Raw genomic sequence first — 25,956 nt, 5'->3', positions numbered from 1 at the left:
CAGCCGCACTTCCGCATTCAGGACCATGTGACCGCACCCGGATGCGGTCACATGACCACAACCCTAGAGGCGGGGATTTTGAATCCCCTTCAGTATAAAAACCTCACTCTGACACTCGCTGAGTGTCAGAGCAACACTTACCTGTTCCTGGCTCCTGCTCTTCGTGGATTGCAGTGTCTTCCAGTTTCCAGTGTCTTCCTGTGTGCTGATCTCTGCCTGTTTGACTTCCCTGGCTCTCCGTTCCCTGTGTACCGACCCGGCTTGCTGACCATTCTCCTATTCTTGTGACCCGTGTACCGAACCTGGCTTTTTGACTCCGAGTTGCCTTCTGATTCTGCCTGACTCCATTCCTGTGTACCGAACCGGCTTGTTTGACTCCGCTACCACCGCTTCACTCCGCTGTACTACATCTTGAGGCGAACCTGGGGACCGCGACCTGCGACTCCTGGCAGCGAAGCCCACCCCGCCTTGCGGCGGTTCTTGGTGAACACCGGGGAAATCGTTAGACTCCGCACCTCAGGTAAGCCAGTGCTAATCAAGATTAGTAATATAGTATCCAGAATCTGTTACAGCAAGGTCTTGATGCATTTCTAGAAATGTGGTAATATCCAGTGCTATATGACATCCATAAAGGCTAGACTAAGAAATTGGTAATTTATACTTCCCCTTATTACAATGCAAGGTAATGAAGTAAGCCTGGATAGGTGGTATAGGTCCCATTGAGAAATCCTACTAAAAAAGTCCTATCTGTTCCCTTTGTTTGAGAAAGTTACATAATTAGATTTTGTTCATATATCATATAGATCCCCTATCCAGCTTGCTCATTTTGAGAAAAAAAATTGTTCTCCAAATGTCATAGCGTAGGTGCAACTTTATCATCTTCTCTGGAACAGTCAAAATTATATGAAGCGGATTTGTAAATTAATCCATATAATGGGACATCCAGTCCCGCTAAATATAAGTGATCGCATGTTGTGATAATAGAAGGGTTAAACCTTCCTCTTCCTATAACAGACTATATGAATCACTGTTGCTTCTAGAATTGGTTTATGCCTGGTTACATGCTAATATTCCAAAGATTTGCATTACAGTCAGAATTTAATGCAATACTTTCTTACATAACATTGTGGGAAAGTTATAGCCTAATATACAAGTAAATATACAAATATTTATTTTGTTAAAAATTAATAGCACATGTAAAAAAAAATAGTTTTTCTTTTATTGTATTTTATTAAAATACCAGTTTATTATTGTTTAGACTGGTCTTATAAATAGCTGCCTGACTTACATTTATAATCGTTTTATACAATGAAAATTATGCCCCTAAATTCACTTCTGTACAATAGAGAGACAATAAAAATTGATCAAAATCAAAATTGGGTTAGTGTGTCAAGCAAGAAGTCATTCCTCTTATAAAAATGTATTTATTTTACAATAAAATGTTATGCACAGATGTAGTTACATTTAGAATAATCCCACTTTGCAGGTAAGCCCATTATTTTAACCATTTCAGACATACAAACAAATTGGAAAGCCCTTCCATGTGAGGATACAAAAACGAGCAAACGTTTGCTTTGAGTGCAAAGAAAACAAAACACCACTTTGTATTTTGGAATTACTCCCGGATTTGGATAAAGAGGTTATGATGACAAGCTTTGGTGTGGATACTACTATTTAAAAAAAGACAATGAAAAAGCATTTCCACCCAGATTTATTTTTATATCCGGTTTCAGTGAGCTCTGTTTACTTTGAAAGAGGCAGTAACTGAATACCTGGTAAGCCTCAGCTGCTGTGTTGCTAGGTTTCATTGACCATTGCAACCAGTGTTTGGAGAATGTATAAATTACAGATGTCAAACGTAAATGACATTGATGGCCATATTGATTGAGTAAAACTCAGTGTGATGGAAGCAGTGTTGCATTTAATACGGATTTCTCGTTTAGATAGCTGCAATTTGCTAAAGTTCATCTTGAAATAAATAATCAAAATGAACACAACTGCAAAATATGTAATAAAGTTTACTTTAAACAGAAGAGTTTATACAACTCAGGGCCACATTTAATTGAAATTCTCAACAGTTTCAGAAGGCTGCAAGGCAGAGGAGAGAGGGCTGCATGCGGTCGCCAAAACAATGGTTAGAGATGCTCAGTGTAAACTAATGTGGCTAGGACAGAACATTAGAATACCACAGTTACAAAAAAACATATGGGGAGACTTTCCTTAAATATTACTCCAGTGTTGCTCAATGTAGGCGAAAGTAAATCTGTATCCTTATCAGCAAGTGCCAGGTGAGTTTAATAAGGTCTGAATAATATGTTGGTCAGTGGTCGTCAAGATTATCTTATACTCGGTGACTCGATTCTAGCTGCGGTTGTCCTGCAAAGTACATTTAGAGGTCAAGCAGTTTTCACCTTCAAGGAATAGTTTTCTATGACCTCTAGAAGATCCTCTGCTGCGGCTGCCTGGTGGACCTTATCAATTAAATCATCCAAAAGATCCTCACCAGCTAGGAATTCCTATAAAGTTAAAATGAATTAAAATATTAAACCAATTTACAAGTTTATTTGCACATATTACCCTGTAGTCACAGAAAATCATTCTATTATATATTTGTCATATGGCAATAAAGGTGCAACACTGTCCTCAGGATAGGTCAAACCTAACTGTGCCAAAACAAATATGAAATTAACAGATTAAACACAAATACAAGTTTAAATATAAGTTGTCTTACATAAAATATCTACTATAAGCATTCAAAAATACACATGCAGGGATGGATTTACACCATCAGAGCCTTTGGTGTCCCAAGGATCACCCTGGTTACTAGCAGATGTGGGACAGCGCTTCATACATTTTATGTATGTAGGTATGTATTTGTACATGTCTTAAAGTCACATGACCTGACAGAACTTGGAGTCTTCAGATTCTATTTACATACAGATGGCGAATACATTCCTTTGATAAATGGCACAATCAAATGTCTCCGAGCTGCGAAGGACGTGTCCAATCGTATTCGGTTGGAGGTGCATGTCGCAGGTGACTCCAGGTCAGAATCCAGAGTTTTCATTATTACAGAGTCATTGCCGGGACAGCCTCCTATGAGATGCGCTGTCCTGACATTAATTTAATAGTAAATTGCTCCGTTAAGTCACCTGTCATTGATGCAATGACAGATGATACTTAACGGGGCAAAAGTGCAAATCATGGTAAATAGGCCCCAGAGCGTCTCCTGTTACACATAGGCATACAAACCACATATGGTAAAACTACCAAAAACAACTTTTGCAGCATGTATTTTCCACAATGTTACATTTTCTAAATGAAACCTGCTCCAGCACTACGTACAGTGGAAACTATTGTATTTTAGTACAATGTTTTACCAACTTTAGTAATTTCTGCTTATTAAGACGGTTTACCAATTCTGTGTGTGCTAGAAGTGATATATACCCTTAAATGACGGACGTCATAGAATATTCGGTGGTCAGTTAATCTGTCCTGAGTGAAGTTGTAAGTACGAATTCGGTCAGACTGATCTCTTGTCCCGACCTGGATAAGGAATAATAAGGTAATATGTTATAACCAATGACATATAACCAATAGGGTAGTTGCACAACACTAAACATTACTAATATTGTGCCAGCTGACGTGTATAAAACTTTAGTAAATGCAGTTAAAGCTATCAAAGCGTTTCAGTTCTCTTATCAGTAAGAACTCTGTTCCCACCTGTAGTTTCCTGGAACTTTGCCTTTGGGACAATTCCTGCTGGACTGTCTGTTCATGGAGTTTAGCTCTCAGCATCCTCATGGCTTTGTCCTTGTTTTGAATCTGAGAGCGCTCTTGTTGGCACTCCACTGATATCCCTACATAGAAAGACAGTACAATAATAGCCGGCGAATGGCCTATTGACTTCACAATTCTAGAACGGTTACATTCATAGACCGTGATGGATCTGCATTTGCAGGTTCATGCGACTAGACGAGAGGGCTGTGTCCACAGGTTTACTACATGCCACAGCGTTGTACCCATGGCATCAAAGTCAGTGGTTGCATCGCTGTGCCCATAGTTCAGTGTCCAGTAGTATGTAAAAGACTGGTAGGATACTGTACCTGTAGGTATGTGAACAATCCTCACTGCACTGTCTGTTGTATTGACATGTTGTCCTCCAGCCCCTTTGGCTCTGAACGTATCAATACGCAGATCTTTTGGGTCAATTTTAATATCTACCTGTACAGGAAATAAAAGCATATGTATTTTTTAAACACCATTTCAAAAGTACAACAATGCCTTGAAAGCAGACCTCTGGTCAGGCCATGTACTTTACCTCATCAGGCTGTGGTAGCACGATTACAGCCATGGTCCCTGTGTGGATCCTCTGCATCCGAGAGGACAATCCCACCTCTGGAATCCGCTGCACTCTGTGAACTCCACCTTCATATTTCAATCGCTTATATACCCCTTCACCTATAATCCGTGCAGCGGCATGATGGACACCACCTGTAATGTGGAGGAGGAGTTTGCTCCTATTATGCTATGCACAAAATACTGCACTCCCATTTCAGACAGATGCTTAAAGCTGTAACAACTGAGCTTCTGTACCAGCAAGTACAATAGGTTACACCAGAATAGCTTTTGTAACAGAGGTTCTGTATCACAATGTACGGTAGGTTACCCCAGAATAGCTGCTGTAACAACTGAGCTCTGTACCAGCAAGTACGGTAGGTTACCCCAGAATAGCTGCTGTAACAACTGAGCTCTGTACCAGCAAGTACGGTAGGTTACCCCAGAATAGCTGTTGTAACAGAGCTTCTGTATCACAATGTACGATAGGTTACCCCAGAATAGCTGCTGTAACAACTGAGCTCTGTACCAGCAAGTACGATAGGTTACCCCAGAATAGCTGCTGTAACAACTGAGCTCTGTACCAGAATGTACGATAGGTTACCCCAGAATAGCTGTCTGCTTGTATGTGACCCACAGGAGGAGACTATCTAGAATTCTGGAGGACTTAGCTGAAAGACTGGTATGGGTTAATGCTGTGTTATAATGCACAGAACACCTAGGCTCTAGACAAGATTCTGGTAACTATTGGTTTGTCGAAGTCAGCAAATTGGATAAAGTCATTTCAATTAAAGTCGAACAAACTTGGTTGTCTTTGTCTGAAAAGATGCGTACGGTACGCATCGACGTACAAGGGCACGCTACGGCGTGAAAGGGTGTACGCATCCACTACACGTGGCAGCAACAGTAACTGGTCTTTTACCATACATTCGCACAAACACGCATACTTATAAAATAGTACACATTAATGGTAGTTGCAACACATAGTCAGTTATGTCGAAATATAGTAGTATTTATACGTTATATTAGAGTTACATGCATATTAGTGAAATACACGGAACAGGTTGAAGGAATCATATCATGAGTGGTATCATAATAAACCTCTTTACATATCCTACTGGTTGGTTCTCTCTGCGAAGGAATCGCAGAGTGCATACGCAAGTTATGAATGATAGGAATTGCAAGGCCCGACATACGTGACACCTCCTTAGAAAATTTAGATTTTACGTTTTATACAGACGGAAGTTGCCATAGACAGACAGAGACAGGAGAGCTATGTACTGGTTATGCTGTTGTAGACGATCAGGATGTGGTAGAAGCTGAACCCCTTGGCCCACCTCACTCAGCCCAGGTGGCGGAACTAGTAGCACTAAGGAGAGCGTGTGAATTGGCAGAGGGTAAATCAGCCAATATATATACTGACTCTAGGTACGCCTTCTGGGTAGTGCACGATTTTGGGGCCCTGTGGCGTCTTAGAAACTTTATGACAGCAGCAGGTACACCAGTGGCACACTCACAACACATAAAAGGACTTCTGACAGCGATACAGTTACCCAGAACAGTAGCCGTCATAAAGTGCAAAGCCCATACCTTTGAAGAAGACCCAGTGTCATTGAGCAACAACAGAGCAGACGAAGCTGCTAAATGGGCAGCAGGGCAACCTATGACTGTATCGACCGAGACTATGATGGTTTTTCAGACATTAGACATGCAGAAGTTAATTGAAATGCAAGATTTGTGTTCCCTGCAGGAAAAGGCGGTCTGGAAGGCGAAGGGATGTGGCCAAGAGTCCTCAGGACTCCGGAGGGATGGACAAGGTAAGCCTGTAGCTCCCCGAACATACTATCCAAGCCTGGCTGAAGCAGCACACGGTCTGACTCACCTGGGTAAAGAAGGTATGTGCAAACTGGTGAGAGGATACTGGTGTGCTCCCGGATTTTCCTCTCAGGCTGGTAAGAAAGCAATGTCATGTCTTACTTGTTTGAGGAAAAATGTTGGGAAAACTATTCCAACTGAGCCATCCCACATCCCTCCTACAGACGGACCTTTCCAGGTAATACAAATTGACTATATCCAATTACCACCGTGCAGGAATTTAAAGTATGTGTTAGTGTGTATTGATGTGTTTTCCGGTTGGGTAGAAGCATATCCGGCAGCCACTAATACTGCTGTGTTCACTGCAAAGAAAATTGTACAAGACTTTGTGTGTAGGTTCGGTATCCCTAGAATCATTGAAAGTGATAGGGGTACCCATTTTACTGGTGATATCTTCCAAAATATGTGTAAACTCATGGGAATCGGTAGCAGACTTCACACCCCTTACCGACCACAAGCCAGTGGTAAGGTGGAGAGAGTAGATGGTACTATAAAGAACAAACTGGGTAAGATAATGGCTGAAACTGGGTTGGCATGGCCTGAGGCTTTGCCGTTGGTCCTCCATAGCATTCGAAACACTCCTAGACCTCCTCTTAATCTGTCCCCCTTTGAGATACTGTTCGGACGACAACCTCATTTGATCGTGAGTCCACAAGACGACTTAAAGTGTAATAATGAAGTGACTGTACAATATCTTATAAGAATGAGTAGACAGCTGAAACAACAACAACAAAAACTAAAAATGCTGTCACCTGGTATGCCAGAGACGAACTGTCATGATGTTGAACCTGGAGACCATGTTATGATCCGCAATTTCTTACGTTCAGGTTGTTTAACAGACCGTTGGGAAGGCCCGTACCAAGTGCTGCTGACCAGTACTACATCACTGAAGGTTGCAGAGAGAGACACTTGGGTCCATTCCACCCACTGCAGGAGAGTCCATAATCCGGAGAAAGTGCAAGATAAAACTAAGACTGACGACATAGAGCTGTCACTTGTGAGCCTGTTCCGGGAGACCTAAAGCCTGCAGTCGAGACACCTGAACCAGAGACGTTGCCTCAGAACTATCTTTCCAGCGATGGAATGGCGGTTTTTGTTTTTCTTTTGTTCCAGGATTTTCCTTGTTTTTACTCTTTCTAGGACATTCTATTTTTGTGAAGGAGGATAGAGGACGGAGGAGAGTTCTGGGAGTGATACGGATGAAATGGAGGCAGAAGAAAAGTTAATAGGATACTCAGAGCAGCCCATTATCAAACTTGGTCCGGGGGTTATGAAAAGGTCTGCTAGCTCAGGAACTCGGAGGCAGTGTGAGGGGCTATTGTCTGATGAGTATTGTATCTGCAAGTTCTGCGACTCCCTAGTTGAAGAGAGATGCATCCAACGATGCCAGTCCCCCAGTACTCTGAATATAGGCGGGCATCCTTTGGAGGATTATCACTCCCTGGTGGGTAAGGTGCTAAACCAAACCGAGTGTTGGGTGTGCTCTCGCGTGCCGCAAGGGCAGCATAATATAGGACTAGTGCCATTCCCTCTAAACATATCTTAAGTACTCGAATTGGGCGGTGGGAGGCCCATAGACGGGAGGTACAATAACACTAGGTCCCCCAGTCTGACGCTTCGACAATACTCCATAGGCAAATCTTTGCTGTGCCTAAACATATCTCATGCAAAGCGCCTGGAGAATTGGGAGGCTGACCTATCAGATCAGACAATGGCTCGCCACACTCATTTTAGAGGGAGACTCACAAGGTCACTACTAGGCAGGAATGTTGATGGAAGTCACAGATTAGGGCGTATAACTAAACATAAGAAGGTATCCATTGGAAAAGTCTCTACAGATAAATGTAAAAATGTCATTAATGCCGACACGTGTCTAGAACAAATGGGAGACACTGGGCATGGGTAGTTTTATCAAAACTCTGTGTGATATAATTCATGGGCATACTGTTCCTTATGTTCTCCCTGATGATGTGTATTTTGTTTGTGGGAGGAAAGCTTATTCCTGGGTGACTCCGAGTTCCAAGGGCTTGTGTTTCTTAGCTAAACTGGTTCCTGAAATCATGACCATTACTCATGAAGAAATGGTTGGTATTCACAAGTGTCACTCACCGGACTGTGAGTGCTTCTTCCCGGACATTTAGGAACCGTGGTCGTCCTCCATCCTGAGGGACTGCGCATGCGCAGCCCTTTCTATTCCTCCAGTGTATGTTCCTTTAACTTAATTGGCAGATCAGGCAACCTCCCTATATTAAGCACCTGTGGTCAACACCACGTTGCCTGATCTTGGAGTCTCATTCCCCATGAGTCTCTGAAGGTGTTCCTGTGTTTCCTCGTTTATTCAGCCCAGCTGATTCCTGTGGTTTCCAAACCACTTCTACCTCTGTGGTTTCCAAACCACTTCTCCTACTGTGGTTCCCATACCACTTCTACCATCTACTGCATCATCGTGACTGTGAGCTGATTCCTATCCGCTGCCTCCGTGCATTACAGTCTTCTAAGCACTTCAACTCCACCTTGTATCATTGGGACTGTTAGCTGATGCCTATCCGCTGCCTCCGTGCACTACAGTCTTTCATTCACATCCACTCACCTGTTCATGATTGTGACTGCCCGCTGATTCCTATCCGCTGCCTCCGTGCACTACAGGCTTCAACCTGCAACTCGTCTGTGTTTCATCATCGTGACTGCTAGCTGATTCCTATCCGCTGCCTCCGTGCACTACAGTCTTCAACCTGCAACCCGTCTGTGTTTCCTCGGGACTGTTTAGCTGATTTCTATCCGCCGCCTCTGTGCGCTTCAGTCTTCAGCCCTTGTCAACTCTCCCGTGTTTCCTGGAGTCTGCTGCCACTATTGCTACCCGCTACTCTCCGTGATCAACTGTTTCAGTTCAACTCTGCTCTGGTGTCCCATCGTTACTGCACCTGCTGGTTGCTATTGGCTACCTCCGTGTTCCCGCAGAGACCCGCTGCTGTTGCTTCTCAGCGCTACGCATCCATCTGCTGCTGATCCGCTCTCCACGCCTTCCTGGGTTCCCTGCTGGTCTACCTACCTGTGCGCTGCACCTGCTAGACCACCGCTTCACCCATCCAGGGACTTTGCATCCTGCCGGCCTCCTGCCGTTCAGGTATCTCTGCACTTCTGTCTGACTGCCTTCTCCTGAACCACGGTATGCATACTTCCCATTGACTGTGCTGTGTATTGCATACCTTGCTGGACTGTGTGGGTTCTCCTCTGGAGTGTACTATCTACTGAGTCTATTGCCATCATTGACTGTGTTATCTCATGCTGGATTACTTCAAGAGACTTTCTATATTGGCAGTGTTGTTCAGTCATTTATACATTTATATTGTGCATATTACTGTGGATCAAAGTCAAGGTGCCCGTGTATATATTGTGTTGCAGTCTCTCCCCGTGCACCTCCTCACATATATATTCAGTGGTACAACTTGCTAGTGGCAGACCACTGACCCCTGTTTCCAGTTTCACCCGTTCCAGTATTCTCTCACATAGCAGTGGTACAACTTGCTAACGCAGACCACTGACTCCCCGGATACCTCCACTTGGATTCCATTCCTTCACTCAGACAGCGGTACAACTTGCTATCCGCAGACCGCTGACTCTCATCACCTCCTCGTTTCTGTTGGACATTCCTCCTCACTATAGCAGTGGTACAACTTGCTACTGCAGACCACTGACTACCTTCACGTGTCCTTTGTCCATACAGTTCCTCGTGTATTACTACCTCCATATTGCCAGTGCTGCTAGTCATAGACTTTCCTGAGCATCTCATCATCTGCTATTTCCTGTTCCGTGATCACCCTGCTACCAGAGTACCATATTACCACCTATACTGCTCTGGTAAGCCTATCACCTGGTGATCCCTGGGTAAAGACTCCTAGTGCCCGTGACAGTAAGATCAGGCCATGACAGACCCAGATACGGAACCTACCGCTAAAGAGATGCTGCAGCATCTGGTCAGCCGTGTGGAGCAACAGGATGCTCGCCAACAGCTGTTACTTCAATGTTACCAATCTTTAACCTCCCAAGGAACATCTGGACAGACCGTTACAGCTAATATTGAAGCTCCTGTGCTTTCCTCCGTTTCCCCAGTGCCATCCCAGGTGTCTACAGTTCCTACGCTACACCTGCCTACTCCGTCAAAATATGACGGGGACCCCAAAACTTGTAGAGGTTTCCTTAACCAATGTTCAGTCCATTTTGAACTTCAACCTCAAAATTTTTCTACCCATCGTTCCAGAGTGGCCTATCTTATCTCATTGTTTTCTGGACAAGCCCTGGCTTGGGCCTCCCCTCTGTGGGAGAGAAACGATCCAATTCTACAGGATAGTGCCAAATTCATTTCCACGTTCCGAAGTGTGTTCGATGAACCAGGTCGTGTGACCTCCGCTGCTTCCAGCATTCTTCGTTTGCGACAAGGCTCCCATACAGTAGGACAGTATGTCATTCAATTTAGGATCTTAGCCTCTGAACTTCAGTGGAACACTGAAGCATTAGTTGCCGCCTTCTGGCAGGGGCTCTCCGATAAAATTAAAGATGCACTGACTACCCAAGAGCTTCCTTCGTCACTAGAAGATTTGATCTCTCTTTGCCATCGTGTAGATATGAGATTTCGTGAAAGAGAGTCTGAGAAAACAACGGCTGTTAAAGCACCTCTTCGTTTAAACCCTCAATTTCGTCCAGCTCCATCATCTGTGATTCCCATGGAGATAGGACGCTCCAAATTATCTTCAGAGGAAAGGAAACGAAGAGTAAAGAATAGACTCTGTATCTATTGTGCTGATTCCACGCATATGCTCAGCTCTTGCCCTAAGAGATCGGGAAATGCCAGGCCCTAACTAGTTCTGGAGAGGTGAAGTTAGGGTCCCTGGAGTCCTCTCCATTGTCTATGAAATCTAAAGTCTGCGCTTTCGATGTTACGATTTCCTTTGCTACCAAATCCTTTGAGTCACAGGCATTGATTGATTCCGGAGCAGCAGGAAATTTCATTTCCAAATCACTAGTGAATCAATGGTCCCTACCAGTGATCACTTTAAAAACACCCATTACTGTGACGGCTATAGATGGATCACGTCTCATCAATGGTCTCATCACCCAGAGTACGTCTCCAGTAACCCTTCAGATTGGTGTACTACACCATGAAGAAATTTCCATCTCATCTTCCTCCCCGGGACTCCCTCCTCAGTATGCTTCATATGCCGATGTGTTTGATAAAGCTCAGTCTGAACGTCTTCCTCCTCATCGTTCTTGGGATTGTCCGATCGACCTTCTACCTGGCAAGACTCCTCCCAGGGGTCGGGTCTATCCTCTCTCGTTACCTGAAACTCAAGCCACATCTGAGTACATACAGGAGAATCTCCAGCGTGGGTTCATTCGACCTTCCACCTCTCCCGCTGGAGCTGGGTTCTTCTTCGTCAAAAAGAAGGATGGATCATTACGCCCTTGTATAGATTTTCGTGGACTCAACGCCATTACTATCAAGAATCGGTATCCCATTCCGCTGATCACTGAGCTATTTGATCGCATCAAGGGAGCTCGGATATTTACTAAGTTGGATCTTCGTGGTGCCTACAATTTAATTAGAATCCGTTCCGGTGATGAATGGAAGACCGCGTTTAACACCAGAGATGGGCATTACGAATATTTAGTAATGCCCTTCGGGCTATGTAATGCCCCCGCGGTTTTCCAGGGTTTCATCAATGAGATCTTTCGGGACTTATTATATGTATGTGTCGTTGTCTACCTGGACGACATATTGATCTTCTCACAGGACCTGCCTTCTCATCACCAACATGTGGCAGAGGTCCTCTCCAGACTACGGAAGAACTCGTTGTTCTGTAAATTGGAAAAATGTTCATTCGAGTTACCCCAGATTCCATTCTTGGGGTATATAGTTTCCGGAGTTGGCCTGAAGATGGATCCAGACAAAGTAAATGCTGTACTACATTGGCCTCAGCCAACTACTCTTCGTGCCATCCAGCGTTTTTTAGGTTTTGCCAATTACTATAGACGCTTCATTCAAGACTTTTCATCCATTGCATCTCCCATTGTGGCCCTAACTCGGAAAGGGGCTAATACTAAGCAATGGTCATCTGAGGCTCTCCAAGCCTTTCAAATCCTCAAAGAGTCCTTCTCGTCTGCTCCCATTCTGCGACAGCCTAATGTGACACTCCCCTTCTTCCTAGAAGTAGATGCCTCTAATGTGGGCTTAGGAGCTATTCTCTCCCAACGCTCGGAGCAACAAAAATTACATCCTTGTGCCTTCTACTCTCGGGGTCTTCTGCCCGCAGAGAAAAATTATACTATCGGGGACAAGGAGTTGCTGGCCATCAAAGCTGCATTACAGGAATGGAGATACTTGTTGGAAGGAGCTCGCCATCCGGTGACGATCTTCACGGATCATAAGAACTTGTCATATTTGCAATCTGCTCAATGCTTGAACCCTCGTCAAGCAAGATGGTCTCTTTTCTTTTCCCGTTTTGAATTAATTATAACCTTCAAACCAGCCGCTAAGAACAAGAAAGCTGACGCTCTATCTCGAGCTTTTGTGACGTCCTCTGATGTAGAAGAGGTTCCCAACCATGCTATTCTAGACCCCAAATGTATTTCTCTGGCTGCTTCATCCACCAAAATGCTGCCATTTGGGAAGACCCTTGTGCCTCCTACTCTGAGGAGGAAAATCCTTTCGTGGTTCCATGCCTCTCGTTTTTCTGGACACGCCGGTGAACACAAGACCTTTGAGATTCTCTCTCGTAGTTACTGGCGGCCTTCAATGAGGAGAGACGTCAAAGAGTTTGTTGCTTCCTGTGATTTATGTTCTCAGTTCAAATCCTCCCGCAGAACTCCAGCAGGGTTGCTGCGACCACTACCCATTCCGTCCAAGCCTTGGACCCATATTAGTATGGATTTCGTTACTGATTTGCCACCAAGTAAGAATCACAATACTATTTGGGTAGTGGTAGACAGATTTTCGAAGATGGCTCATTTCGTCCCTCTGCCCGGTTTACCTTCCTCGTCTACTCTGGCTGAACATTTCATTAAAGAAATCTTCCGCATCCATGGATGTCCGTCTGAGATTGTGTCGGATAGAGGAGTACAATTCGTTTCCAGATTCTGGCGGTCCCTTTGTAAAACCTTGGGCATACGATTAGCACTCTCATCTTCTTACCATCCGCAATCTAACGGACAAACAGAACGAGTCAATCAAGATCTTGAGACCTTTATTAGGATGTTCTCTTCAGCCAACCAAGACAACTGGGTAGAATTGCTCCCTTGGGCTGAATTCGCCCATAACAACATGTACCATGAGTCATCATCCAAAACTCCTTTCTTTGTGGTCTACGGTCACCATCCGTCTTTTCCGGAATTTCCTGCCCTCCCGCCCACCCAAGTTCCTGCTGTGGAGACTGCTTGTCAGACCTTCAAAAATATCTGGTCTCAGGTCAAAACCTGTTTAAAGAAGACATCTAACAAATATAAGTCTTTCGCAGATAAGAAGAGGCGGGCTATTCCACCACTAAAAATTGGAGATCGTGTCTGGTTATCTACCAAAAATATTCGTTTGAAGGTTCCATCTATGAAATTCGCCCCTCGTTTTATTGGTCCATATAGGATCATTCAAGTTATCAATCCAGTATGTGTTAAACTTCTTCTTCCTAAGAATCTTCGGATTTCCAATGCCTTCCATGTGTCCTTGCTCAAACCTCTCATCATCAACCGTTTCTCAACTCCTCCCTCAGCTCCGCAGCCAGTTCAAGTTCACCAGGAGGAGGATTTCGAGATTACTGAGGTATTGGATGCAAAAATTTCGCGAGGAGTTCTCCGTTTCCTCGTTCATTGGAAGGGCTTTGGTCCTGAAGAGCGTTCATGGATCAAAGCTGAAGATCTTAATGCTCCTGCCCTTCTGAAGAAGTTTTATTCCAAAAATCCGGACAAGCCCGGTTCCAGGCGTTCTGTGCCCACCTTTAAAAGGGGGGGTACTGTCACTCACCGGACTGTGAGTGCTTCTTCCCGGACATTTAGGAACCGTGGTCGTCCTCCATCCTGAGGGACTGCGCATGCGCAGCCCTTTCTATTCCTCCAGTGTATGTTCCTTTAACTTAATTGGCAGATCAGGCAACCTCCCTATATTAAGCACCTGTGGTCAACACCACGTTGCCTGATCTTGGAGTCTCATTCCCCATGAGTCTCTGAAGGTGTTCCTGTGTTTCCTCGTTTATTCAGCCCAGCTGATTCCTGTGGTTTCCAAACCACTTCTACCTCTGTGGTTTCCAAACCACTTCTCCTACTGTGGTTCCCATACCACTTCTACCATCTACTGCATCATCGTGACTGTGAGCTGATTCCTATCCGCTGCCTCCGTGCATTACAGTCTTCTAAGCACTTCAACTCCACCTTGTATCATTGGGACTGTTAGCTGATGCCTATCCGCTGCCTCCGTGCACTACAGTCTTTCATTCACATCCACTCACCTGTTCATGATTGTGACTGCCCGCTGATTCCTATCCGCTGCCTCCGTGCACTACAGGCTTCAACCTGCAACTCGTCTGTGTTTCATCATCGTGACTGCTAGCTGATTCCTATCCGCTGCCTCCGTGCACTACAGTCTTCAACCTGCAACTCGTCTGTGTTTCATCATCGTGACTGCTAGCTGATTCCTATCCGCTGCCTCCGTGCACTACAGTCTTCAACCTGCAACCCGTCTGTGTTTCCTCGGGACTGTTTAGCTGATTCCTATCCGCCGCCTCTGTGCGCTTCAGTCTTCAGCCCTTGTCAACTCTCCCGTGTTTCCTGGAGTCTGCTGCCACTATTGCTACCCGCTACTCTCCGTGATCAACTGTTTCAGTTCAACTCTGCTCTGGTGTCCCATCGTTACTGCACCTGCTGGTTGCTATTGGCTACCTCCGTGTTCCCGCAGAGACCCGCTGCTGTTGCTTCTCAGCGCTACGCATCCATCTGCTGCTGATCCGCTCTCCACGCCTTCCTGGGTTCCCTGCTGGTCTACCTACCTGTGCGCTGCACCTGCTAGACCACCGCTTCACCCATCCAGGGACTTTGCATCCTGCCGGCCTCCTGCCGTTCAGGTATCTCTGCACTTCTGTCTGACTGCCTTCTCCTGAACCACGGTATGCATACTTCCCATTGACTGTGCTGTGTATTGCATACCTTGCTGGACTGTGTGGGTTCTCCTCTGGAGTGTACTATCTACTGAGTCTATTGCCATCATTGACTGTGTTATCTCATGCTGGATTACTTCAAGAGACTTTCTATATTGGCAGTGTTGTTCAGTCATTTATACATTTATATTGTGCATATTACTGTGGATCAAAGTCAAGGTGCCCGTGTATATATTGTGTTGCAGTCTCTCCCCGTGCACCTCCTCACATATATATTCAGTGGTACAACTTGCTAGTGGCAGACCACTGACCCCTGTTTCCAGTTTCACCCGTTCCAGTATTCTCTCACATAGCAGTGGTACAACTTGCTAACGCAGACCACTGACTCCCCGGATACCTCCACTTGGATTCCATTCCTTCACTCAGACAGCGGTACAACTTGCTATCCGCAGACCGCTGACTCTCATCACCTCCTCGTTTCTGTTGGACATTCCTCCTCACTATAGCAGTGGTACAACTTGCTACTGCAGACCACTGACTACCTTCACGTGTCCTTTGTCCATACAGTTCCTCGTGTATTACTACCTCCATATTGCCAGTGCTGCTAGTCATAGACTTTCCTGAGCATCTCATCATCTGCTATTTCCTGTTCCGTGATCACCCTGCTACCAGAGTACCATATTACCACCTATACTGCTCTGGTAAGCCTATCACCTGGTGATCCCTGGGTAAAGACTCCTAGTGCCCGTGACAACAAGACTACATCACCAGCATACATACACACACAGTATGAACACCGTGGCGAGAGAAATATGATTCCTGGTGAGGAACCCATAGCTACAAAATTGATTAGTGAAACTGCTGGTTTCCAAGTTATGGTTGCTCTAGATCTCACCAGGACCGCTCGGGGAACATTAAACTTTAAATATATCCAAGACCTAGCTAAATTAATAGATAATATCACCGAGATGTATGAAGACACTTTCAGGTATACTGGAAGGGAGCTACAAGCGTACAAGAAGGAGTTGGTGCAACATAGACTGGTACTAAATTATCTCACCTCTATTACTGGTGGGTACTGTGTGACACTGGCCACCCAGTTCGGTGTCAAATGTTGCACGTACATTACTAATAATACGGATGACCCTAAAGAGGTTATAGACCGGAAGATGGATGAAATTTTGCAGCTGAAATGGGAATTTCGAAAGAGCCATAATTCTTCGTTATATGAGATCGGGGAAAAGGTGGCGGGTTGGTTCTCGTGGTTGAACCCTGTGAAATGGTTCTCCAGTCTGGGGGAGTGGGTACAGGAAATGGTTGCTAGTGTAGGTAAGCTCCTTCTCCTTATACTGGGTGTCATCTTAGCAATTGGTTTAGTTGTCAAATGTGTTCCTACTGTGTTGAAGTGTGGAAAGCGGTCTCATAGGCGTAACACTGAGAAAGAGACTGAAAGGGTGGTACCAGATACCGAGATCATGGTCTGTGAAGAAGTATTGTATAATCCTGAACTTGAAACGGTGATTGGGTGATAGTTTATTACACTATCAAAGGGTGGAGCTGTCGAAGTCAGCAAATTGGATAAAGTCATTTCAATTAAAGTCGAACAAACTTGGTTGTCTTTGTCTGAAAAGATGCGTACGGTACGCTACGGCGTACAAGGGCACGCTACGGCGTGAAAGGGCGTACGCATCCACTACACGTGGCAGCAATAGTAACTGGTCTTTTACCATACATTCGCACAAACACGCATACTTATAAAATAGTACACATTAATGGTAGTTGCAACACATAGTCAGTTATGTCTAAATATAGTAGTATTTATACGTTATATTAGCGTTACATGCATATTAGTGAAATACACGGAACAGGTTGAAGGAATCATATCATGAGTGGTATCATAATAAACCTCTTTACATATCCTACTGGTTGGTTCTCTCTGCGAAGGAATCGCAGAGTGCATACGCAAGTTATGAATGACAGGGAATTATGAATTACTTAAGACTAAGGAATCTTGGCGGGAAGAACCGAGCATACCCCCTGGAGAGGTGACCCCCTCCTTTGGATTCCTTAGGATGAACTAGCCAATGATTGACAACCTCTTGGACCTTCCTGAGACCTGGACCAATAGATGCAAGCTATACCATCTTCATTGTATTACTGTATTTCATTGTGTATATAAGCAGCAGCTTCACATCCAGTGTTCAGACAGCTTGTCCCCAGACTTCAGGATTGAATGACTGCACTGGATCCAGAGCTCCTGCGATAAGTAACGGCTGTATTTATTATTACTTCGCTTGAGCATATTATTCTACTATTTGCGAATAAATCTTTGTTCGTTGGAAACACAACTCGAGGTTCGATAATCGTTATTGGTTAGCGACAATACGCACATAACAGGTTTTAACTGGAAAGCGTTGTAAATATAGCAATAATGAATGAGCCCTAGCTCCTTTCACAATCAATATATCAAACATGTACAAAACAGATAAAACAAAACCCTTACCATATTCACTTGGTGTATAATTCAGAAGTTCAAATGACCAACACTTGTACTGGGCATAGTTTCGGTACATGTCAAAAACCTCTTCAGTAAATTGCTGGCAAATGTCACCTGAAAGGAAGAAAAATACTACTAAAATTGGTATATACTACCAAATGAGTCAGGTCATTGTTTCTCAAATTCTTACATACACCGCTCTCAATTACTCAGCAGTCATCCAGCAAAATATATTGTAGCTATATAGCACTTTCAAACTAAAATAAGAAATAAGTGTAGGGCAGAAGTTATATTTGTGTAACTATATATTTGTGCAGAAATATAAATGTACAGTTATTGAAAGCCTGGGCACATAGATGTCATTTAATCAACATTGCCTCCGCTACTTTGTTACATATTATTATTATCGTAGATTTGTAAGGCACCACAGTGCTCCGCAGCGCCGTACTGTAGGGAAAACAGGACATACATAAAACTGGGACATACAAGATAGACAAAATAAATGCAGACATGAAAACAATGGGTATGAAGGATCCTGCTCATTAGAGCTCTTACATTCTAAGTGGAAGAGGGCACAGCTGAAACAAGAGGAGCAAATGTGGTTCAGAGTGGAGATTGGGACAGTTGTGAGGGTGCATTAGTGAGAATAGTGTTATCGGGGATAAGGTCACCTTTAAAAAAAAAAAAGAGATGGGTTTACAAAGAGCATCTAAAGATTTGAAGGCTGTGGGAAAGTCTGATTGAGCGTGGTAGGGAATTCCATAAGTAGGGAGCAGCACAGGAGAAGTCTTGTAGGCGGAAGTGAGAGGTGGTTACCAGAGATGAGACAAGGCGCAGGTCAGAGGTAGATCTAAGGGGGCGGGAGGGAGAGTATTTTGATATGATATTTGAGATGTATGCAGGGGTAGTGTTGTTGAGGGCTTTGTAGCTAAAGGTGAGTAATCTGAATTTGATTCTGGAGGACATAAAGGAAAGGTGGGAGGATACTCACACAGCAATCAGTAATCTCAATGCAGAGATACTGGTACAGTGCATGCAGCAGTCTTATCAAAGTGGCAACAGAGCAGAGATAGGAGAAAGTAGAGCATATTCTGCTATCTCCATCACGGCTCTGTCAGCTGCTGTGGTAATTCCTCTATCTCTCAGAGATCTGTAATTTCTCTGCAAGTATCATCAAGAAAACAGAACGGAGAAGAGATGGATTAAATGACACCCATGTGTTCATAGTGTTAAATTTGTAAATTGTAATTTATTAGGGCAAAGATAGAGATTTACGTCACCTAGTTATATAATGTTACATGATAACTATGTTTTGTTTTAGCGCTGTTTACCTGGCAAACACAAATTGCAGTCAGTGTTTATCAGCAGACATGAGGAGACTATAGGAAGCCTACACACAAGTATATCAGTATACCAACAACTATTGTTTGTATTCTGTACAGAACTGTGGAAATATTGTGGAGCCTTACAAATAAAGGATGATATTTATATTATTATTAATAATAATAACAACTCTTTTCAAATGGGAAATTTTGTAGGGTTTGCAAAACATATAGACGCCATTTAGTCTACAAACATGAATTTCTCTTTAGATTTGCTTTTATTTATTTGGGTTAATGCGGCCATATTGATTTTCCAGTGGATGTAAAATCATCTATCGTCCAACAACGTTAATACAGCAGCGCCACACACTGGACAAAATCATCATGACAGTGGTCAATTGTTTTTTCCTCGGATAACTCGCTGAAATATATGCTTAGAAATTTGCATGACAAAGCAAAACGTGTGTGGGAACATGACAGTTATGCACAGCTTCAAAATATGTGTTAGCTCTATGTAAGGACAGTATTCCTTTGTTGACTTATAAACTCAGCAATATGACATTTGTCAGTCTATTATATTAAGCATCCTGACCTCCAGTAGTCCTGCCAGATACCACTTCCAGTATTGCGTCGTTCATGTCATATTTTTTCTGTGGCACAAGTATGTTTAACAGCTGAAAATATACAGAGGAATGCTTTTACAAATCCACCTTTCACAGTCAAAAATAGTTAAGAATAAAATTTATACCACAATTTTATTTGATACATTACAATAACTGTGACTATATCAACAAATATTAAAATTGATCTGAAAGCTAATTAAACTTGCAATGATGATAAATTAGGAAAGATTATGATTCAAAAGGAGAATGATCAGTCTGTTTAAAGGTGCAGTAATTAAAGTGAAAGAAATCAGGGTATAAAAGTTAAAGATTATTTATCTTGCCCTTAATCCCTCCTTTGTGCAGTGCTTTAACAAGAAGCCTGGTAGGAAACAGTCCACCCTATGGTAACACTGAAGATAAGTATGGCTGCCTGGCATGTAAAGTGCACGCTTGTATGCCCCCTCCTTGCCCCTGCTCTCTATACCAATGGGAGCAGTGAGGAGCAGAAGTGTGGACTTCTGCAGCAGTATAACCTGGTGCTTTCTTAACCCTATAACAGTTACTTCCGAGCCATAAACAAACATAATTGTGTTTATTTGTCAGAGTGGCAATAATACTCAAAACAAAAGTCCAATTATCCCTTGGTCGGCCAACTTGTCCAGCATCGATCACCTTCCATAGATAAAGTGATCGGAACAGTTGCTCTACAAGGCCCCATTACAGGTACACCCTAGAGCAGGGGTTGGCAACCTTTTTCTATCGGAGCGCAGCAGTTCAGTGTCGGGGAAGGAATGACAGCCGGAGAAAAGCTGAACTGCTGCGCTTGCGCAACAGTTCAGCTCTTCTCCGGCTGTCATTTAGACGGCGGACGGCCTGTCAGGACTCAGGGGGCTGCGTGCGCCGGGGGATGCCGACCCCTGCCCTAGAGTCTACTAGCTGTGAAAGAATATTCTCCGATAGACACACAATTCCAAATATTTATTATTTATTTTACATTTATTTATAGACTAGACTAGTGGACTCCAAACTTTTTCAGCTCAAGGCACCCTTTGGGTCTCCAAAAATTTGTCAAGGCACCCCTAAGCCAAAATAACTACCAAGTAGTCAACTGCCTTGCTTACCACTGGCCTTGACCAAGGCACCCCTGTGAGATCTCCAAGGCACCCCAGGGAGCCTAGGCGCACAGTTTGGGAACCACTGGACTAGTCTACTGAAATAATTATACCTGAAATTGCAAAAAAAGTTTTTAAACTTAACTAAATCTGTTCATGATTTTTTTTAGACTCGACAGCAGGAAAAGCTGTGCAAATGCAAAAAATGTGCACACTGCTACAAAACAAAAAGTCTTCAGTAAAGGCTATATACAAATAAGCACTGCATGTTTGGGACAAGCCATGTCGTCCTATCATTCGGCCTGGAGAAATCAAGTTTTATCTTGGTTGTCCCTCTCTGCCAGTCGCTACATTGGCTCCCCATGGCATACAGAATTAAAAATTACATTTAAACTCCTCATCTACAAAGTCCTCAGGCAATCCTCTCCCACTTCATCTCCAATCTCACCTCTACCCACACTTCTTCCTGCACCATACGCTCTGCCAACAACCGCTGCCTCACTACCCCACTTATTACCTCTTCCCACTCCTGCCTCCAGGACTTTGCCTAGGCTGTTCCTCACCTGTGGAACCCTGTCAAATAAGCATCTTCTCTCCAATGCTTCAAGCGTGCCATTAAAATCAATTTCTGTATTCAAGTCCATCAGCCCTCCTTCTAACACCTTCTGCTATCAACGCCAGTACCCCACACGTGCCACCCTATTTGTGTCTTCCCCTTCCCTTTAGGATGTAAGCTCTCATGATCAGGGTCCTCTTTCCTTGTGTTCTCCTTCTAATATTCCATCACCCTCCGTATCTCTAGGCCTGCTCCCTAGTACCGTATTCTTGAGCCCAGGCCTACGTCACGTTGCACACGTTGGACAATATCTGCACTCTCACCCAATGTCCCATAAATAACTTGATCTGCATTACCAAGTTATCTGTGTTAACTACTAAATGTCTGGTCTTTGTATAATTATGTTTACTCTACGAATGTATTATGTAATGTACTATGGATTGTTGCTGAGTATTGTATACTACTGTAAATTTCATGTAAGGCGTTGCAGACCTTTTGTGGTGGCTTATAAAAGATAATAATAATGATAAAGTTATGGGATCCTTATCCTTTTATTAAAGGGGGAATGGAAAAAATAAATCTTAAATAAGTGGTGCTTTAAGAAACACATAAAACCCCGCTGTAGAACCAGGCAACTAACCAAATAATATGCTAATCATTTCTTTATATTAATATTCTTAGTAAATTAGTATGTCTAGAAATGATAAGCTTATACATAGCCCCTAGTGTAGTATGGATTTACTTCACCTTTTCACGTAGCTTATTAATGTTTTGGCTCATAGTATCTTTTTCTTCCAGCAGCAACTGCTCATCTTCTCTGGAGTTTAAGCCTGTAAGAAATCCAGCTATTGCTTAGAGATGCTGAGTATACTTTCATATACGTTAATAATCCACAGTGAGAAAAGTTCTAGAAATGTTAAAACTGTCTAGCATTACAACTTACACTTCTTTAATAAATTGTAATACAGGTTTCGGTTGTAAACAATCTTACTCCTTTGATTTGAAAAAATAATTTTACTACATTTTTTTTTATAAAAATGCAGTAACTTATTTGACCTCTATTGTAATAAGACTAAATTAAAAAGAAACAAACTGTCATTATAAAATGTATTAATCTTCAGTTTACTTTGTTTGACATATGTAAAATTGAAAAATAGGGCACTCTTTAGGAGGGGAATTCAACTGACAGCGTTATGCTTGCGAATAACACAACCTGCGCACTATTACCATTACTACGGTAATAGTGCGCATAACTGCCGCTAGTACGGTAATTTCAACGCTGATTTGTGTTCGCAGCTCTGCGTTAAGATTACAGTACTAACGGTAACAGTGCGCAGACCGTGTTATTCTCACAAGTAACGCTGTCAGTTGAATCCCCTCCCCCCCCAAAGGGTGCCCTATTTTTCTATTTTACATATGTCTAAACAAGTAAACTGAAGATTAACACATTTTACAACAACAGTTTATCTTTCTCTTTAATTTAGTCGTGTGTGTGTGTGTGTGTAAAATGTATATATATATATATATATATATATATATATATATATATATATATATACATACATACACACACATATATATATATACACACAAAAAGACACACACACGTGGCACTAGAAACATAACGCCTCAGCAGTCACAGAGTGAGAATTGCTATTCCTACCTACAAAAATTGTTATTAGGAAATCATTAAAATTGTGACTGGCATTGTCTGTAGATCACTATTCTTATAGTAGATTAAAGTAAGAGATAACACACAGATCTTAAAGTCACAACTTCAAATGAACAAAAACACATTAAAAAGTTTACAGATAAATAAAATATTTCTCATAATAGAATGTATTTATAATGTTTTCTATAAGAGCATCATAGTAAAGAATAGGCATACCTTGCAGTAATAGGTTCAAATACAAGCACACCTTACCGGTAAACATGGCTTCCAGCTCTCGGACTTCACTTTCCGCTTCGTGTATTTGGTTCAGGAGAACGCTGAGAGAGGACAGTTCAGTGTGTCGATGGCTGAGACCCTTCCGCTCCTCCTCTTTTAAAGTAAGATTTAGCATTTCAGATAGATCTTTATGCTCTTTCATTAAGGACTGCAAATAATTCTGCAAAGTCTTGTTTTGCCACAGAAAAACAATGCCTTGAGAGCAGCATCTTCTTGGCTGAAATCCATGAAGAGATGGGCATATATTTCTCTTGGCCAATGATACAAGAGCAAGCTGCTTAATAACTAAGTTAGAACATAGTCTGCGTGATGGAAGATTATATGAATGAAAACACGAAACACTGCTCCTCCATAGTGCAACAATTCGTGGACGTTTCATTGTAACAACTCCTCCGTCTCCTGAAATAAATTCATAAATGTTAAATAGCACATGGATATTACAAAGGTAATACTGCAACACACTAATTAAATATTTTCTATTCATAAAACCACTAAACACCACTGACTGGTCGACGGTTTCCACATCATTTAAGCAACTGAATAAGGTCTGTCTGCTGCACTACAGAAGATAGATGGAAATGCATATCTGATCCTTAATGTAAAGATCAAAAGGCTTTTCATTTACTGTAAAACAGTTTGCAAATCAATGTAGTTTGCTAAAAATTTTATTCAGGTTTGTTAGTGGTAGGTCTAGCTAGATATATTCAATTGAACAAATGAATAACACATGTGCCGTTCTTTTGTGGTGTTCAAGCAACAGAGCAGGTTTTATTGAATTGAATGAAGTCCTGTTCCGAGTGATCAGATCATCACTACAAAAGCTTTCCTAAGAACATTCAATTTAAAAGTGAGCACACACATCCCTAACCTAAAAATGAATATTATAGACACTCTAGTATAATATAAATAAAGCTCCATGAGGCTATTGCATTAATGTATCTAAAAAGTCAGCATATATGTATATGACATCAGAATAAAAGTACGCTGGAGCTAGCTAGCTCTATATATATATATATATATATATATATATATAAAATAAAGGTCCTGTGTGTGGGAGCTGTTGCCCTCACATGTACACACTGTACAGATCACTCACCTGCCAACCGGCACACGCTGAGGTCACTGCAAAAAGACTCCAACTCCCAGCATGCACTGCGAAGAGGGAACAACCGTACGGGAGCCGAGAAGTGTTAATACCTCTGAGCCTAATGATATCACATTACAAAGAAATAAGACAACAGGGAACCCTATCTCGGACACGCTCTAGCGGTATAATAATGCTATTTCTCCAGCATCACTGTGCGGGACGAATGAGAGCTTGCGTCATTAAAGTGCGCTTACAAGTAATGGTGAAGTCGCACACAGTGCGCATGCGCAGAAGCTCCCCTCGCAGTTTGGCTTTAGACTGAGAGATTTTATCCTCGAGTCCCACGTGTGGGTCCGCTGGAGCCATCATGTCGGCTGTCCTCACCTCTCCCCCAAGGAGAACGACCTCCTTAAGAGGACCCTGGTGAGAGCCCAACTTTTGGTCCGCAGAGCTCACGCTCCAATGCCAGGGATACGTGTCATCGCCCCCTATCACAGCCCTGGCTTTCAGAGCTTGCACTCTAATGTCTAGCTGCCGCGCAATAACAGACAAAGCCAGCGGGTACAGCGGGTCACAGAGTATTATGTACATGTAGAGCCAATGGCAGGTATATTACATAACGTGTGGTTTGGATACAGTATAGCAGAATTATATGATATGTCTGTAGACGATAGGTGTGGGGGATATAATGTCTGGAGGCAGTGCAAGTCATTTTATGTCTGACAGGGATTGTCTTATCTGATCTGTAGAGAGGTGGATGTTATCAGATCAGAGGAAGGGATAGTAACAAGTGTGTTTAATATATGCATTACATTAATTGTGGCCTACAATGTAAAGTATGTTTTTACAAATATTTGTAACAGTGTTGAGGCAAATGTGTAGTGATTTGGAGAAATGGACTAAAATGTTGAATCTTAATTTTAATATGTCAACATAAAAAATATATGTGGGATGCAAAAAAAAGAATACGGAAAGAATGGTGACATTTCAACAACTGAGGAAAGGGAACTTTTAATTGTATCTGCAGATGACATAAGGGCATGCAAGTTGTGTGGTCTCTGCTTCTGAGAGCTTACATTCTAATTGAAGGTTATTATACAGAGAGAAGGTGGAGATGGTTTTGTTTGGCCACAGAATGACTTATCCTAACTATTTCAAAGCTTCATGAGGTGTGTCTTTATGTTGTGTAGGAAGATGTATAGATAACAGCAAGGTTATTTCACTATTTCCTAGGTCACTTGTAAGACATTGAGCATGTGTTATGTTCCTGGAGGTCTGAACTCTAAAAGACATTCATTAAATAGAAAAGACTCCTGAAAGACTTTTAGGGGCATATTCAATTAGCTTTTGGATTCGCCGTAACGTGCCGGAACAGCCGCGAAACGTAATACACGGTACCGCAATAACGTGGATTTTCGTTCGCAGCCCATAGGGTTGCGAACGAAAATCCGCGTTAATGCGGTACCGTAATACCCGCAAGAA

At 42.9% G+C, this 25,956-nt stretch overlaps 1 protein-coding gene across 2 annotated transcripts; it reads right to left on the bottom strand.

The window, feature by feature from the left end:
* Nucleotides 1–1,197: 1,197 nt before the first annotated feature.
* MTRF1 (mitochondrial translation release factor 1) lies at nucleotides 1,198–24,709 on the bottom strand. Of its 2 annotated transcripts, XM_075199777.1 has the most exons (10): nucleotides 24,484–24,709; nucleotides 23,364–23,786; nucleotides 22,187–22,269; nucleotides 19,759–19,840; nucleotides 17,851–17,958; nucleotides 4,322–4,494; nucleotides 4,107–4,224; nucleotides 3,724–3,860; nucleotides 3,448–3,546; nucleotides 1,198–2,516 (listed from the first exon to the last, which is right to left on the bottom strand). In XM_075199777.1, the coding sequence occupies exons 2-10, from the start codon at nucleotides 23,764–23,766 to the stop codon at nucleotides 2,397–2,399; spliced, it is 1,323 nt and encodes a 440-aa protein (XP_075055878.1). In that variant the 5' UTR covers nucleotides 23,767–23,786; nucleotides 24,484–24,709; the 3' UTR covers nucleotides 1,198–2,396. The 2 variants fall into 2 exon arrangements, with proteins under 2 accessions (XP_075055878.1, XP_075055877.1); XM_075199776.1 differs by lacking the exon at nucleotides 24,484–24,709 and having other exon boundaries at nucleotides 23,364–24,359.
* Between the last annotated feature and the right edge of the window lie 1,247 nt (nucleotides 24,710–25,956).

Source organism: Mixophyes fleayi, chromosome 2, assembly GCF_038048845.1.
Source record: "Mixophyes fleayi isolate aMixFle1 chromosome 2, aMixFle1.hap1, whole genome shotgun sequence".
NCBI lineage: Eukaryota > Metazoa > Chordata > Amphibia > Anura > Limnodynastidae > Mixophyes > Mixophyes fleayi.
The sequence above is the reverse complement of the archived record's forward strand: the minus strand, read 5'-3'. Positions and strand labels throughout refer to the sequence as shown.

What these genes read in the sequence shown, in the direction of transcription:
- MTRF1 (XM_075199776.1), bottom strand. Translation starts at nt 23,871, where the DNA reads ATGAATAGAAAATATTTAATTAGTGTGTTGCAGTATTACCTTTGTAAT. An exon ending in TTAATAAGCTACGTGAAAAG is followed by an intron (nt 19,841 to 22,186) that starts GTGAAGTAAATC and finishes GTATATTTTCAG; the next exon opens with CTGTTAAACATACTTGTGCC. An exon ending in AAAGTTCCAGGAAACTACAG is followed by an intron (nt 3,547 to 3,723) that starts GTGGGAACAGAG and finishes TTCCTTATCCAG; the next exon opens with GTCGGGACAAGAGATCAGTC.